Genomic DNA, 15,240 nt, shown 5'->3' on the forward strand with positions numbered 1-15,240 from the left:
TAGATTCAGTAGGCATTGCCCTTCAAAACACTGGTCCTTTCCAAGCCCCTTCCAGGCCTTCCCAGACAAGACCCAGGGGAAACAGGCCACCCAGACTACAGTCTCAGGGTATGCAGAGATCTAAACAATGGAGTGCCCCCACCCCAAAAACAGGAAGTGGTAAGCCACCCCCGCTATGGAAAAACTTCACAATGACTTCTCAAATCTCCTTCCCAGCCCTGCCCAACTGCTTGTGCCCCTAGTAGGAAAACCTGCCCTTTATGCAAAAAACTGGATAACCATCACTCAGGACCAATGGGTCCTCAACATTGTATCCCAGGGGTACAAATTCTACTTCCACTCAGTGACAACTCCAAATGGGTTTCCAGACCTTCCTCCAAACCAGTGGGCAGAGACTCAAAAGCAAGTACTTTCCCTGCTCAATATCAGAGCTATTCAGCCTGTTCCAGTAGAACAAAGGGGTCAGGGTTTCTACTCCAGACTTTTCCTGGTGACCTATCCTGGATCTTTCAATTCTCAACACCTTTCTGGTGGTTCCAAAATTCAAGATGCTTACCCTGCAACAGCTTCTCCCTATGCTAGCCAAGGATGCTTGGTTAGTCACGCTAGACTTAAAAGAAGCTTATCTGCACATCCCCATAAGGGAGTCATGCAGGACATATCTACATTTCAGGGCAGGCTCTATGCACGATCAGTTCTCTGAGCTTCCCTGTGGCTTATCTACTGTACCCAGAGTATTCACAAAGTGCTTGGCTCCAGCCATTGCATACACTGCAGGCAGAGAAATATCCAAATTTACCCATACTTGGATGACTGCCTGATTCAGGCGGACAGTCAAGAATTGCTTCTTCAGCACCTGACATTTGTAAAAAGCCTTTTCACCTCATTAGGGTACACCATCAACAAAAAGAAATCTCGACTGGTACCCAGTCAAAAGATTGTATTCCTGGGAGCAAGCTTGGACACAACTTTCCAGATGGCATTTCTCACTTCAGAAAAACAGGTCTGTCTGACAGACTACTTCAAACAAATGTCCAACAGAACCCAGCTGTCTGCAAGAAAAATACTGCAAGCCATAGGTGTTCATGGCCTCATGTATTTTGCTAATTCCATATACAAGACTGCATATGAGGAAACTCCAATGGTACTAAGTCTTTGGTGCCAACATTCTCAGGACCTGGAAACAAGTCATTCTTATCATACCTTATCTAAGGGCAGAGTTCATTTGGTGGTCAGAAGCATGCAACCACAAGGGACTGCATTTCACTCAACCCCTCGCCGCCCAAACCCTGACAACAGATGCATCAGACTATGCATGGGGGGCTCACATGGCAGGCAAATGTATTCAGAGACACTGGAGCCTAAGGCAGATTCTCCTGCACATCAGTCAAAAAGAGATGCTAACTGTACAGAATGCTCTGACAGCTCTCCGATACCTAATCTTTCCAGGACAACTGCTGATAAAAACAGACAACACCACAGTTATGTGGTACATAAACAGCAGGTGGGAACCCATTCTTACCCACTCTGCAGGTTAGCCATGGCTCTGTGGAACACAGCCTTGAGCAACCAAGTACATCTACAAGCTCAATTCCTGCCAGGCAAACCAAATTCACTGGCATATGACTTGACCAGAAATCTCCTAGACTCACGCGAGTAGAAATTGGAGCCCAACACCTTCAACCTTCTGATCCAGAGGTGGGGGACACCGGAGGTAGATCTCCTTGCCTCCCCCAAGAACCACCAGTTAAGCAAATACTGCACCAGGAACCCTCACAGCAGGGCCTTGAAGGTGGATGCACTATCCTTTCAATGGGAAAACCTCTCCATCTATGCCTTACCCCCTCTGCCCCTTCTCTCAAGAGTACTACTCAAGATAAAACAAGACAGGCCAAGGGCAATTCTTATTGCCCCGGACTGACCAAGCCAGCACTGGTACAAACTCCTTCGCAACCTGACAACGGTGCCACCCTGGCACCTACACCAGACTCCTACCCTGCTGTCTCAGCAGGAGAGACAGATTTTGCATCCACAATTGCAAACCCTAAACCATGCAGCCTGGCCTATCCCTTGAATACCCCACCAGCAACCCTTAGCAAACAGGTGCTGGAAGTCATTCTTGAAGCCAGAAGGCCTAGTACTAGGAAATCCTATGCTGAAAAGATATTGTTCTTGTATTCAGTCTAAAGGAAAGGACGCAGCATTGCCCTCCTTACCTCTAATCCTGGATTACCTAGCAGAGCTAATCCACAGAGGCCTATCCTTCTCCATTAAGATTCATGCCTCTGCTATTTCAGTTGACTATAATACTAAGCCACCTCTATTTTCTTACCCTCTCATCAAACAGTTCCTGAGAGGGGCTAATAACTTAAGGCCCCCTAGGAGAGCACCCACCCCTGCCTGGGACCTTAACTTTGTACTGGTAAAGCTCATGTTTCCTCCTTTTGATCCTGCTGCCTCAGCAGAGTTAAAATTCCTCTCTTGGAAAACAGCGTTGCTTTTACCCATAAATTTAGGTAGAAGAGTGTCTGAGATACAGGCACTAATGGTTGTGGGAACCCTTCATTATTTTCCTTGCTGACAGGGTTTCCCTCAGGACTAACCCGTCCTTTATGCCTAAGGATGTGTCCAGTGTGGCTCTAAACCAATCCATCCATTCACCAACCTTCTTCCCTAACCCTCATAACAAAGGTGAAACGATCCTGCACTCCTTGGATGTGCACAGACAGTTCAGGTTCTACCTTGATAGGACTTAGCCTTTCAGAAAGTCTGACCAGCTGCTAGGCAGCTTTGCTACAGGGGCAGAGGGTAAGGCCATTTCAAAACAAACCATTTCCAAATGGATAGCACACTGCATCCATTTCTGCTACAAACACCATGGAAAACCAACCCCACAGGGGGTCAGGACACATTCCACTAGGGCTACTTCTACCTCTACAGCATTTCTCAGGGGAGTCCCTACTTAGGGACATTATGGAAGCTGCAACCTTGAGTTCTGTACACACCTTCACCAAGCATTACCACTTACCTATCTTTTCCAAATCCAGCGCTGGATTTGATTCAGCAGTCTTCCAAGGCCTACTAGCCAGCCCTAACACTTCTTGATTGCCCCCCACCCTTCCTCAGCTTTGGGAATCAACCTAAGTGTGATGATTGCAACAGTGAAACACGAAGAACATTGTACAGTTATGTACACTTACCATAAATGTAGATGTTCGAATGTATTCACTATTGCAGTCCTGAATGTTCTTCGTGTTTCACTGTTGCAGTCATTACACATGGGTAATCTGCTTGCAGGTTGCCCTCAGTCGGCCTGAATTCCAAAGTCTTGGGTCCTGCGTTGGTTCCTGTCTCCTCTTCCATGATGTCAGGTCTTCAGGGGTATAAAACATACAGCCGATGCCATTTTCTTCAGTCTTTCTTGCTGCGCGGTGCCCGAAGCAGACTCATTTTGCAAGTGCCGGTCGGCCGACTACCGAAATATTCGAGTTTGAGTTTCAGAATTGAAGTCTTCACTAAAGCTAAGTACCCCGTTGGGGAAACTTTTTTCTTGATCCATACCGATGTCAGAAAACGTTAATTGTATTACTTGTGGGAAGCAAATACCTCATAAGGATTTCCATTTATACTGTATTCCTTGCCTAGGCCCTGATCACAACGTGCCTGGCTGTCGGTTTTGTGCTAGATTTAACCAACTCACTGTTAAGCTTCTGTATATTTTTGCCTCAAAGTATTTTGGAAACAGATTTAACTACCCAGAAATGCCGTCGGATAGTAATCCGACTACTGGAGTACATAAAAAAGCGCAAAGAAAAGGACAGAGAAAGGCAGTAGAGATCCAGAACTGATGAGGAAGCTTCTCCTAAGCCAGTCGCCGGTACTCAGTGAGGCGCTTTCGCAGCCCCTGATACCTGCTACCTTCGAGTCACAGGCTTCTACCGACACCCATGTGGAGTCCGGCATGCCACAAGATACTCAAGGTATTGGACCGACAAATTTATCTCCCTTGGATGGGTCCGGAACCGCTGAGCAGGCACCGGCTTCTGAGGGTGTATTCAGTCCTCAACATTTGTATATCAAACCGACCGCTACAAAACCAAAGACAAAAGCAGCTTCTAAAACTAAAAAACCGACGCATGAGCTTACGTGCACAGGCCTCTATGCCTAAAAAACAGATGATCAAAATGGCTGAAGACCTTATTACCTTGATCAGGGGTACCCATCCCCCTCCAGATAAGAGGCCTAGGCAAGAAATTGATTGTGACTCTTCAGATCAGCTTTCTGTTTCTTCTGATCAGGAATTATCTATACCTCCCTATGAGGATTCTGATGCAGAGGAGTCTATACCATCTGCTTCTCCTCCTGAGGATTATTCATTTGGGGAAACCTTGCATACTTTGAGGGAGCATTTTCACTGGGAGAGTCCAGACTTCTCAGAATCAAATAAAAGGCTCAGGGAATTCCTTCTTCTCCCTCAGAGTCCAGCTTGGCCCCTGACTCCTTACCTCCGGCTCCCAGTAAGCCTGACAGATATTACAGGGTCCCTGACTCTCATAAATGTTTATTTAGAAACCCTGCTGCTGATCCTAAAACTATTTCACAGGGTCCAAAGGGTGTTAAGGCCTCAACAGCAAAAAATCCTACCCCCTCTGACAGAGATTCAAGGGCACTGGACAGATGGGGAAAAAAGGTTTATACATCTGCAACCTTGGCAGTCAGGGCCTTAAATTGTCAATTTCATATGCTTAAGTTATCAACAACATGTTATGGGATTGCTGAAACAGAAAATGTTGTTGATTTCTGAATGTGCAGAAAATAAGGAATTGCAGGAATTATTGCATGCAGCTGAACAGGTTGGAAAGCATACTTTGCAATGTGGTTTTGACTCCTTAGAGGCCTCCTGCAGGGCCGCAATTACTGGATCTGTGATTAGGAAGCATGCCTGGCTAAATGAACAAAATTTGCCTGATCATGTTAAAGCTAAATTGCTAGATGCACCTTTACAGCATGATACTCTGTTTGGTATTAAGGCAGAAGAGGTTTTAAAGAAAATGGAAAACAAAGCTAAGTCTTTGCAAACTGTTAGACTTCTTACAAGTGCAGCCACCAAGATTCAGTAGACACTGGCCTACAAAAAATTGGTCCTTTCCTGCGTCAAACAGAGCTCAAAGGGGCAAATCCAGATGCCCAAAGGGTTCCAGATACCAGGCGCAAGATTCATACAAGTCAAAGCAATGAGGCGCATCTATCTCCAAATCATGAGGAGATAAAGCGCAAACCTACAGGAAACAGTCCCAATGACTTCCCTCTGCTTGCACCAAGCACTTTTCTTTGGCAGAACCCTTAGGGGGAAAATTAGAACTTTTTGCTCAAAATTGGCAGTTAATAACCCAGGACAAGTGGGTACTAAACATAGTATCACAGGTATATAGATTCCATTTCCCCACACTGCCAATGGCAAACGGTTGGCCAGATCTGCCCAAAAATCAATGGGCAGAGGCACAGAAACAAGTTACGTCCCTCATGGATATGGGGGCCATTCAACCAGTACCAGAACAGGAAAAAGGACAAGGTTTTTACTCTACTGTTCTTGGTACCCAGAAAGGACAAGGCCTGGTGGCCAATACTGGATTTATCAATTTTGAACACATACCTGTACATTCCAAAATTCAAAATGCTGACCTTTGCAGCAGCTTCTGCCCATGCTGGGCAAGAATGCTTGCCTGATGACATTAGACCTAAAAGAGGCATACATGCATGTCCCAATAAGACAGTCGTGCAGAAGATACCTCAGATTCAAGGCTGGTTTAATGCATTACCAATTCTCTTCACTGCCCTTTGGCTTATCTACTGCACTCAGGGTCTTCACAAAGTGCCTGGCACCAGTAATTGCATTTTGCCGACAAAAAATAATACAAATATACCCTTACTTGGATGACTGTCTCATTCAGGCAGAGAGCAAGGACATTCTTCTTCAACACCTGACATTTGTGAAAAGCTTCTAACATGCCTAGGGTACATAGTAAACAAAAAGAAATCACAATTGGTACCCTCTCAAAATGTAACATTCCTGGGTGCAAGCTTGAATACAACTGCCCAAATGGCTTGCCTCATGCCAGACAAGGAAAAGGCAACTGACTACTTACTTCAAACTGATGGCAACAAAAACCCAGTTATCTGCATGACAAATTCTGCAGGCTTTGGGCTTCATGGCATTCCTGCATCCTACTGATTCCATATGTAAGACTGCATATGAGGAAACTTCAATGGTACCTAAAAAGTTTATGGAGTCAACATTCTCACAGTCTGGAAACAATGATTCCTCTCATTCCCTGCCTACAACAGAAGTTTCCATGGTGGGCAAAGGCATGTCACCAAAACATGGGACGGGCCTTCACTCTACCACCTGCCAGCCAAACCTTAACAGATGCATCAGATTATGCCTGGTGGGGGCCCACATGGCAGGGAAGATCCATTCAGGGCACATGGACCCCAAAACAAATGCATCTACATATCAACCAGAAAGAGATGCTAGCTGTTCAAAATGCTCTAACAGCCTTCAAGGACTTACTTCATCCAGGACAGCTACTGATAGACGGAACAACACCCCACGGTCATGTGGTAGATAAACAAGCAAGGTGGCACACATTCATACCCTCTTTGCATGATTAGCCATGGCACTGTGGGACACAGCTTTGACCTACCAAATACATCTTCAGGCTCAATTCCTGCCCGGAAAGCAAAATACTCTGGCAGACGATTTAAGTAGAAACTTTATGGACCCTCACGAGTGGAAACTAAACCCACAAGTCTTCAGCATGATAACAGAGAAATGGGGGAGCCCAGACATAGATTTATTTGCCTCTCCTCAAAATTATCAATTGAAAAGATTCTGCACAAGAACTTATCACAGATTCTGTACAAGAACTTATCACAGGCAAGCATGGACAGTGGACACCCTATCCTTCAGTTGGAAAAACCTATCAGTTTACGCCTTTCCTCCTCTGCCTCTACTTCCCAAGGTCCTCCTAAAAGTCAGACAAGTGAAACCAAAGATGATACTAATTGCCCCGGACTGGCCCCGCCAATACTGGTACCCAGTCCTAAGGAAGTTGTCTCAATACCTAGCTTGGACCCTACCTCAAAGACCTCAACTACTGTCCCAGCAAAACACTCAGATCCTGCACAATCAACTCTAGACACTGAACCTGGCAGCATGGCTGATCATGTAGTTATACAAACAACTCCTCTCAGTAAAGCTGTGATGGATGTCATTTTGGAAGCCAGAAGGCCTAGTACTAGAAAATCTGATGCTGATAAATGGAAGAGATTCTGTGCTTGGAATCAAGCACAAGGAACTGATACAGCAGAACCAAATATACCTCAGATATTACAATACTTAACTGAGATGCTTGACAAAGGCCTATCTTTCTCATCAATTAAAATCCATGCCTCTGCCATTTCGGCTCATTACAATACAGAGCCACCAATCTTTTCTCATCCTTTACTAAAGCAGTATCTTAGAGGAGCCAAAAATGTAAGGCCTCCTAGAAGATCACCATTACCTGCATGGGACCTCAATTATGTTTTGGAAAAGCTCACCCTGCTTCCATTTGAACCAACTACTTCTGCTGATATAAAGTTCTTATCATGGAAAACAGCTCTGCTACTAGCAATTACTTCAGCAAGAAGAGTTTCAGAGCTACCGGCCCTCATGGCTGTATCATATTTTACCCAGACAGGGTGTCTCTGAGGACAAATCCTACATTTATGCCTAAGGTGGTTTCCAGTGTGGCTCTTAACCAAACAATTTGTCTGCCAACCTTTTATCCAAATCCACAGAACAAGGGGGAGAGAATTCTGCATTCCTTGGATGTACGCAGACAGCCGAGATTCTACTTGAGCAGGACAAAACCTCTAAGAAAAACTGAACAATTACTAATAACATATGCTGTAGGATCAGAAGACAAGGCTATTTCAAAGCAGACAATTTCAAAGTGGATAAGCCACTGCATCCGTTTCTGCTACTTACACCATAGTAAACCTGTGCCCAAGGGCATTAGGTCTCACTCCACCAGAGCTGCAGCTACTTCAGCAGCCTTTCTCAGAGGAGTACCAACCAAAGACATTCTAGAGGCTGCTACTTGGAGTTCTGTTAACACCTTTACAAAGCATTATCATTTGCCTCTCTACTCTAAGTCCAGGGCAGGCTTTGCCACTGCAGTTCTGCAGGGCCTTATAGCTGCACCTAATGCTGTTTAGCTCCAGCCTCCCAACCATAGCTTTGGGATTTTACCCAAGTGTAATGACTGCAACAGTGAAACACGAAGAACATAGTACAGTTGTGTACACTTACCATTAATGTAGATGTTCGAGTGTATTCACTGTTGCAGTCCAGGTTACCCTCCCACCATCCCCCTTTCATTCCGGAGTTTATCTTTCCTTCTCTATCTTCTACAACCTATCTGATGTATTTGCTTGTAGATGAAGGTAAAGTTTATATTGATGCATGTGTGTGTGTGTGTGTGTGTGTGTGTGTGTGTGTGTGTGTGTGTGTGTGTGTGTGTGTATGTGTGTATATATATATATATATATATATATATATATATATATATATATATATTTTTTTTTTTTTTTTTGCTACCTTTTTGGGGGCACCTGATATCTGGGGCAAGAAAAACTAAAGAAAATGGCATCAGCTGCATGTTTTATGCCCCTGACGACCTGACGTCATAGAAGAGGAGACAGCAACTGACGCAGGACCCAAGACTTTGGAATTCAGGCCGACTGAGAGCAACTTGCCAGCAGATTACCCAAGTGTAATGACTGCAACAATGAATACACTCTAACATCTACATTTATGGTAAGTGTACACAACTGTACTTTTCCCTCCCTCCAGCCCCCTGACTTTCTCTGTCTATCTACCTCTCCTCTCTCTGGCCATTCCTAATGGCATTGGTATTAACTTCTTACTGGTGGTGTTCCCCACCATATACTAGCTGCCTATTTGGGGGTTCTTGACATTTGGGGTAAGAAAAACTGATTGTAATTGTGTCGGCTGCCTGTTTTATACCCCTGACGTCATGGAAAAAGCGACAGCACCTGACACAGAAATAGTAAGACTCTGGTATTCGGGCCAACTGAGGGCTACCTCCAAGCAGGTAACCCAAGTGTGATGACTGCCACAGTGAATACACTTGAACATCTACATTTATGGTAAGTGTACGTAACTGTACATGCTTTATCTTTAGGTCTGTGTACTCTGTCACATGACCTGCATGAGGTCAAGTGCATAGTAGTCTGTACTGTTCCCTTTGATAGGAAGAAACCCCATATAAAAGGTGAGATCCGGATAACCACATCTTTTGTTTTTATGAACATCGGTGCCAGTGTGAAGGACTGGAAACTTGTTTTCCCATTGCAGATGTGATGTCTGACTTCACTGCTTAACTTTCTATTCTAGGACCCCCCCCCCAGCATACACACACACATCCACAGAGTCACCAGGTGATGCTTTTACAGTTTCTGTCCAGGGTGGAAGATTCCTCCAGTGTGAGTTCCTTCAAGACCTGGTGTGGTGGTCATCTTCTACAAGTTAATTTACTACTTTGAGATTGATTGTGACCGTTTGTAGCATGTAGAACAGGGAGCGTGACCAAGCAGTTGTTAGACTGCATCTTGTAGCAGATAGCTGCACATGGAGTAAATCGCTCCACGAGCCTCAAGTGTATTCTCCCTGTCTGCCAGTGCCATTTTCATTTTCTGCCCCCAGAGCGCATATCAGTACTGTCACCCATTGTTTATTTCTCCATTTTCCTTTGCTGGTAGTAATTGCTATCCTACAGTGTGAATGTAGACCTAAAATGTATACCATTTTTTTTCTTTATCATTCCCATCTGTAGGGTTAAGCCCAGTGGCTCCTCAGCCTGCACCCATTTGGGCCTGTTCATTCCTGTGTGGAGGGAGCTGGACTTCCCTGGGTTAGGGGAGAGACCTATGGCGTATTAAGACCTGCCTTTGAATCCCAATCACCATCTCCACTCTACAGCAAGGGGTGAGTGGTAGGGAGTGGGCCAGCTTGCTGTTCCTGCAGGATGGCCTGCCTACCCATGGGAGCACCCCCCCCACCTTGTGGCAGCTTCTCCAATCTCCACTCTTGTCTTACCTAAAAAGTGGAGGCATTCCATCACGTGCTAAAATCATTTGGGCTTACTATGTGACTAGCATGTGGTAGTGTGGTCTAGCTACACTGAAGCTCAACAGGGCAGAACACTTAATGTTACCACTAGGTTTCACCTGTGTGGTGTGCCACAGCAACCTCTTTTCTGTCAAGATCTGTTTGCCAGCAATTACCAGTCATTCCAGTTCTCCCTCACCAGCTCCTAGAGGGACTTGAGCTTCTATTTGACCTTGGGTCACCTGCAGTGTAGTCAGGGCTTTATCGCTGTATGTTGGCTGTGAGTTCCTACTATTTCTGTTGTGAGGTGACTGCAGTCACTGAACTGGTCTACTAATGAGTCCACTTGTCAGAATTTGGCAGGAAGGAAGACTCCTTTTCTAGTATTTCTTTATTTGATGACATCTCCTTTGCTTTGGCTTTCGGATTATAGGCATTTTATGCTGAGTGAAACATAACTGTGTTTCTGTATATCCTCTTTAAGAAAACAATGAACATTTAGTTTTTTTTTTTAAATTAGTCTTGTGCGAATGTCATTTTGCAGCTTGGAAAAATCTTTGTTTCCATCTATAAAGTACCCATGACATGGCTGTTGCTGACTTTGAGTTACTTGTGTAGAAAATCTGAAAGCAGGTTCTTTTGTCATTTATGTTGCTCAACTTAAAAGTGAGTGAGAGAGAGCAAGAGAGGAACATTTGGCTTCCTTCCTCTCGGTAAAGGAATCCCACATGCTTTGGCAGCCTAGCAAAAGATTTGTATGGCCTCTTCATTTCTTCTTGGGGTACTCGCATGCCTGTCCAGTACATCCTAAGTCTGGGTTTTTCTGTTACCTCTGCCCACTGAAAGTATTCTACTTCAGCTGACAAACTGCTAATCAAGCTTTTTAGCTTCTTGTGCAAGTTTTTATGTGCATTTTTGATGATTCTGACAGCTGCATCTGCAGAGATTTGCAGAATTGCTTTGCACCTTTTGCCTTAACCACACCTATAAATTAGGCAGAGGATCCTGAATGCTGCCTTTAGGAGTGAGATTCTTTTATGAAAAAAACATGAAGACCCTCAGAAGTGATAAAACTTCCTCCTCTTTTCAGCGATTTGAGCTCCTGCTGTGCCCATATGTAGCAGTAGACGGTAGTGTCCACTTAGTATTATCACAGACTTGCTAGCATAATTCTGCCAAGCATTGGGCTAACCTTCCCAACCTGGCTGCCTGGTTTTATTACCAGAATGCCTGTCCTTGGATCCACAGTTCATCAGTCATGACGCTGTAGAAGTCTGCATAACATTCCTATGTAAGAAGTTGGAAGACACGTTTCCTAGATTTTTAGTGACATGGGAAGCCATTACAAAGACCCTTTGCACATTAGACATCATACACTACGGACCCTATTTAGAATGAATGTCTGTCTTCATTCATTCATTTGCTAAGGAGCCAGAAGGTTTCAGAGTGGGAATCAGCAACAGGAATAAAAAAAACAGATGAAATTGTGGGGTTTTATTTAAGACCAGGAAATTATAGGGCTCAGACAGGTTCTAGATTTGACTGCCTTTGGTTAGTTGAAATACAAAACATTAAGGTTAGATATGTAAAGGTCAGGGTGAATCACTGTTCAGTTGATCCTTCCCCTACTGTGTCATAGTGTGGTTGGATGTGGTTGATAAATATGGTGGCTAACTGCCAGTGTATTATGACACACTGGAAGCACATGGGGTTTCCATTGGCTTGAAATCGAATGTCTGTTTTTATTGCTCTGCCCTTGGTTCACAAAATGTCTTGCATTGGCTTTAGCTGAATTGCAGTGGAAGGAATCATTCAAGGAATTATTTATATTTGAAGGATTATTTGCTGTAGCAATCGCATCAAACCTCTCTCGATTTAAATATTGTGAGCATCCTACCTTGATTGTAGTCTTGCAACATTTCCTCCTCAGAGAAATCTTCCCTAGTTTCATTGCATTCATCCTTTTTGAGAGATCTGTCCTAAACTAGTATGTGCACTATGTGATGATTATTCTGCATTACTGGGCTCTAGAACTGATATTGTTGTATTATTTCCACAGTGGATGGTTCAGACATATACAGTCATCTGCCTGCTAAGGTAGCTTCATAGCCTCAGTACTCATTCTTCTTTTAGAGGTCATTTAGTAGACTGCATGTTGCTAAGTAGCTAGATAGTTATGTTCCCGTAGAAGTAGATCACTTCCAGTAGTCCATAACTTTGTGCAATCTAATGCATCATTTAAGTTTGTGTTACCTTTTACTCTCAAAGCTGACAAAGGGTCCAGACTACAATCATCTTGTTGCAAGTATTGGGAACTTACCTGAAAGTTTTCAGAATCCTTGACTGTTAAAGTATTCTAAAGCATGAACTGCCAATTTGAGCTTATTAGTTGGAAACCGGTTATGTATGTATTTCCGAATTTGAACATCTGTTTTTGGACAATACCACTTTTGTTCATGTTCACGTCGCAGATGAGCATATATATTCTCCTTGGAACCTTCTGCTTCAGCTATCTTAAAGTAAGAGGGCAGGTAATATAAGTACTCATTATGTCTTCATATTTTCTATAGCAGGACTTCAGAAGCAGGTAGTCTTTTATTCCAAGCACCTTCTGAGCCCTGCTACATTTCTGGGTCTTTTTCTGTGTTTATATAGTTAGAAGGAATAAATTGTTCCACTGGGGAAAAGAATGGGACTGTGACATTGAGCATATCCTCATCCCAGGCACTGGGAATGTTTGCTTGTCCCAGAGGGTAGTAATTTTTACAGATGTGGGTACTAAGATTTTTAGCCAGGGACATGTTGAATGAAATTGTGATCCCACTTACAAGCATCTGCCTCTTGGTCCCTGTCGTAGAGCAAGTGCTTTTTGTCTATATTCCTATTATCTGTTGTAAGCTGAAGCATTTTCTTGAATGGCTGTGACAGGCATATGAATCCATCTCTGCATTGTAATAGAAGTATACAGTGTTAGCTCCATAATGTAGAATGTTTTAATGCACTGCTGAATATTATTCTATTCTGCACTGTTATGCAACTGCACACTTTCATGTTTGCCAAAATGCACATACAGAATTTGACAAAACACCATTTTAATGCATCCAAGTAGCTTTACAAATAGCTTTTCCTCTATGAAGTTAGGTAGGTATAGATATATGGGTATATAAATACATGTGTGTAGACATATAGATCTAGTTATCCTTTTCCTTGCTAATGCAAAGCAGAAAAAGCAAAGTGTCATTTTTGAGTTTGGCTTCATTGCAAAGACTGTTAAAACTAATCCGCTTGCTTTTGCATGCAGCTCATGTTTAAGTGATACCTGCATTATTTTCTTTTAATTGAACAATTTAGTAATTTTAACTGAAAATATTAGTCATTTTACATGCATCTTATGTAGACATAAAATATTTGAAACTCTTATATTATATACTTGGCTAATTTTCCATTTTAATGGAGTTTATGGCAGGTAAATCATTAGGAAAAAAGTATGCATTCTTAAATTTCTGACTGGTCATAGGAATGGCTTGCAAAAAGAGTTGAAGTAAATTAAGCTAATATAAATTTTAGACATTTTTGAAAATAAGTACTTTTGGTTTGAATAATGGAATGATGGATTGCAGTACTTCCACTGATGACCAGGGAATAACTTAACTTGCTATCCAGCATTGGTACAGTTTGATTTCCCTGACAAAGCATTACCATCTGTATAAGCTTTTCAGTATTAAAACCATCTGCATCAAACAGCTTTACTTGTCTTTTTATTATATTTATTTAATAGAAATTGGCAGATGAATTTGAAACCCAGATGACTATAGAAGAGCGGAAGCAACTTATATCAGTGAGAGAAGAAGCTTGGAAGGTAAAGGGAAAAGGTGCAGCAAATGATTCCACACAGTTTACAGTGGCAGGCCGTATGGTCAAAAGAGGTCAGTATAACGTTGAGTGCTTTGTATAATGATCATAATCTCTGAACACATCTCCTTCTATTTACCCCCTATTAGTATTAGGTGGTGGTTGTATCAGACCTGCCTGCTAAGTATATATTTTTAGGGTTGACCACAAGTCTGAGGAGAGAGAGCAGGTGCTTCTACTTCTTTTCGCCAACAAATGTGGACAGTTTAATCCTCATTTTTGTGTTTGTTTTAATTCTTTAGGTAGGATGCCAAAATGTTAAGCTTTGTTAGTGTGGTTTAGTAAGCATGAAGACAGTTTGTGAAGAAACTACGTGCAAAAGAAATGTGTACTCTTATTTTTTTTCACTAACACTTTCTGTGGGTGAGGCCAACTAAAGCCACTTTAATGATGCAAAACAGATGTCATTTGGTAAAAAAATAATCGGTATAATGCAAGAGAAAAGCCTCTGCAGTAATCATTTACATTTCTGTCAAACAAGAGGGCATAGCTCTCAACCTTGTAAGCTCAAAAATCGAAGACAAAGAGCCAAAATCAGGGATGGATTTTAAGTGTTGTCCTTGTATAATTAGTAAGTTGCTAGAGCAACAGGATTTGGGCTAGCATGCATTTTTTGAAGAATACAAAGTCTGAAACTGGAATGGTTTTTGGCATTTAGTGACTGCAGTCTTCAATGATTTGCTAAGAAACCACACATTTTCTGGGGAGCACACCCAAACATATGAGGCAAAGTCAGGGACATTCTGTGAAAACCATGTACATGCAAGCTATACAAGAGGGAGCCACTGAATTTTGAAAGGACAGGGATAGAGAAAACTTCCTTGTTCCTCATTACTTGCACCTGTGCTGAGCACAAATATGTGAAAGTGTCTTCCCTAGAAAATATTACCTTTGAAAAAGTACTTTGTTCAGCACCATCATATACTGTGTCCTTACTGGTGGTAGCGTACTTGTGTATTGTGTCAGCAGTGGTGGTAGCGTACTTGTGTATTGTGTCAGCAGTGGTGGTAGCGTACTTGTGTATTGTGTCAGCAGTGGTGGTAGCGTACTTGTGTATTGTGTCAGCACTGGTGGTAGAGTACTTGTGTATTGTGTCAGCACTGGCGGTAGAGTTCTTGCATATTATGTCAGCACTGGCGGTAGAGTTCTTA

At 42.9% G+C, this 15,240-nt stretch overlaps 1 protein-coding gene across 9 annotated transcripts in view; it reads left to right on the plus strand.

Annotated features, from left to right (window-relative positions):
- Positions 1 to 15,240, plus strand: part of SVIL (supervillin) — a gene marked incomplete in the record, with an annotated part of 2,930,183 nt that overhangs the window by 1,971,763 nt on the left and 943,180 nt on the right. For all 9 annotated transcript variants that reach the window (XM_044066681.1, XM_044066680.1, XM_044066686.1 and 6 more), the window contains 1 exon segment: positions 13,956 to 14,103. In XM_044066681.1, coding sequence (XP_043922616.1) covers positions 13,956 to 14,103 — 148 coding nt within the window.

Source organism: Protopterus annectens, chromosome 3.part1 (assembly GCF_019279795.1).
Source record: "Protopterus annectens isolate FY-2018-M chromosome 3.part1, PAN1.0, whole genome shotgun sequence".
Classification (NCBI taxonomy): Eukaryota; Metazoa; Chordata; order Ceratodontiformes; family Protopteridae; genus Protopterus; species Protopterus annectens.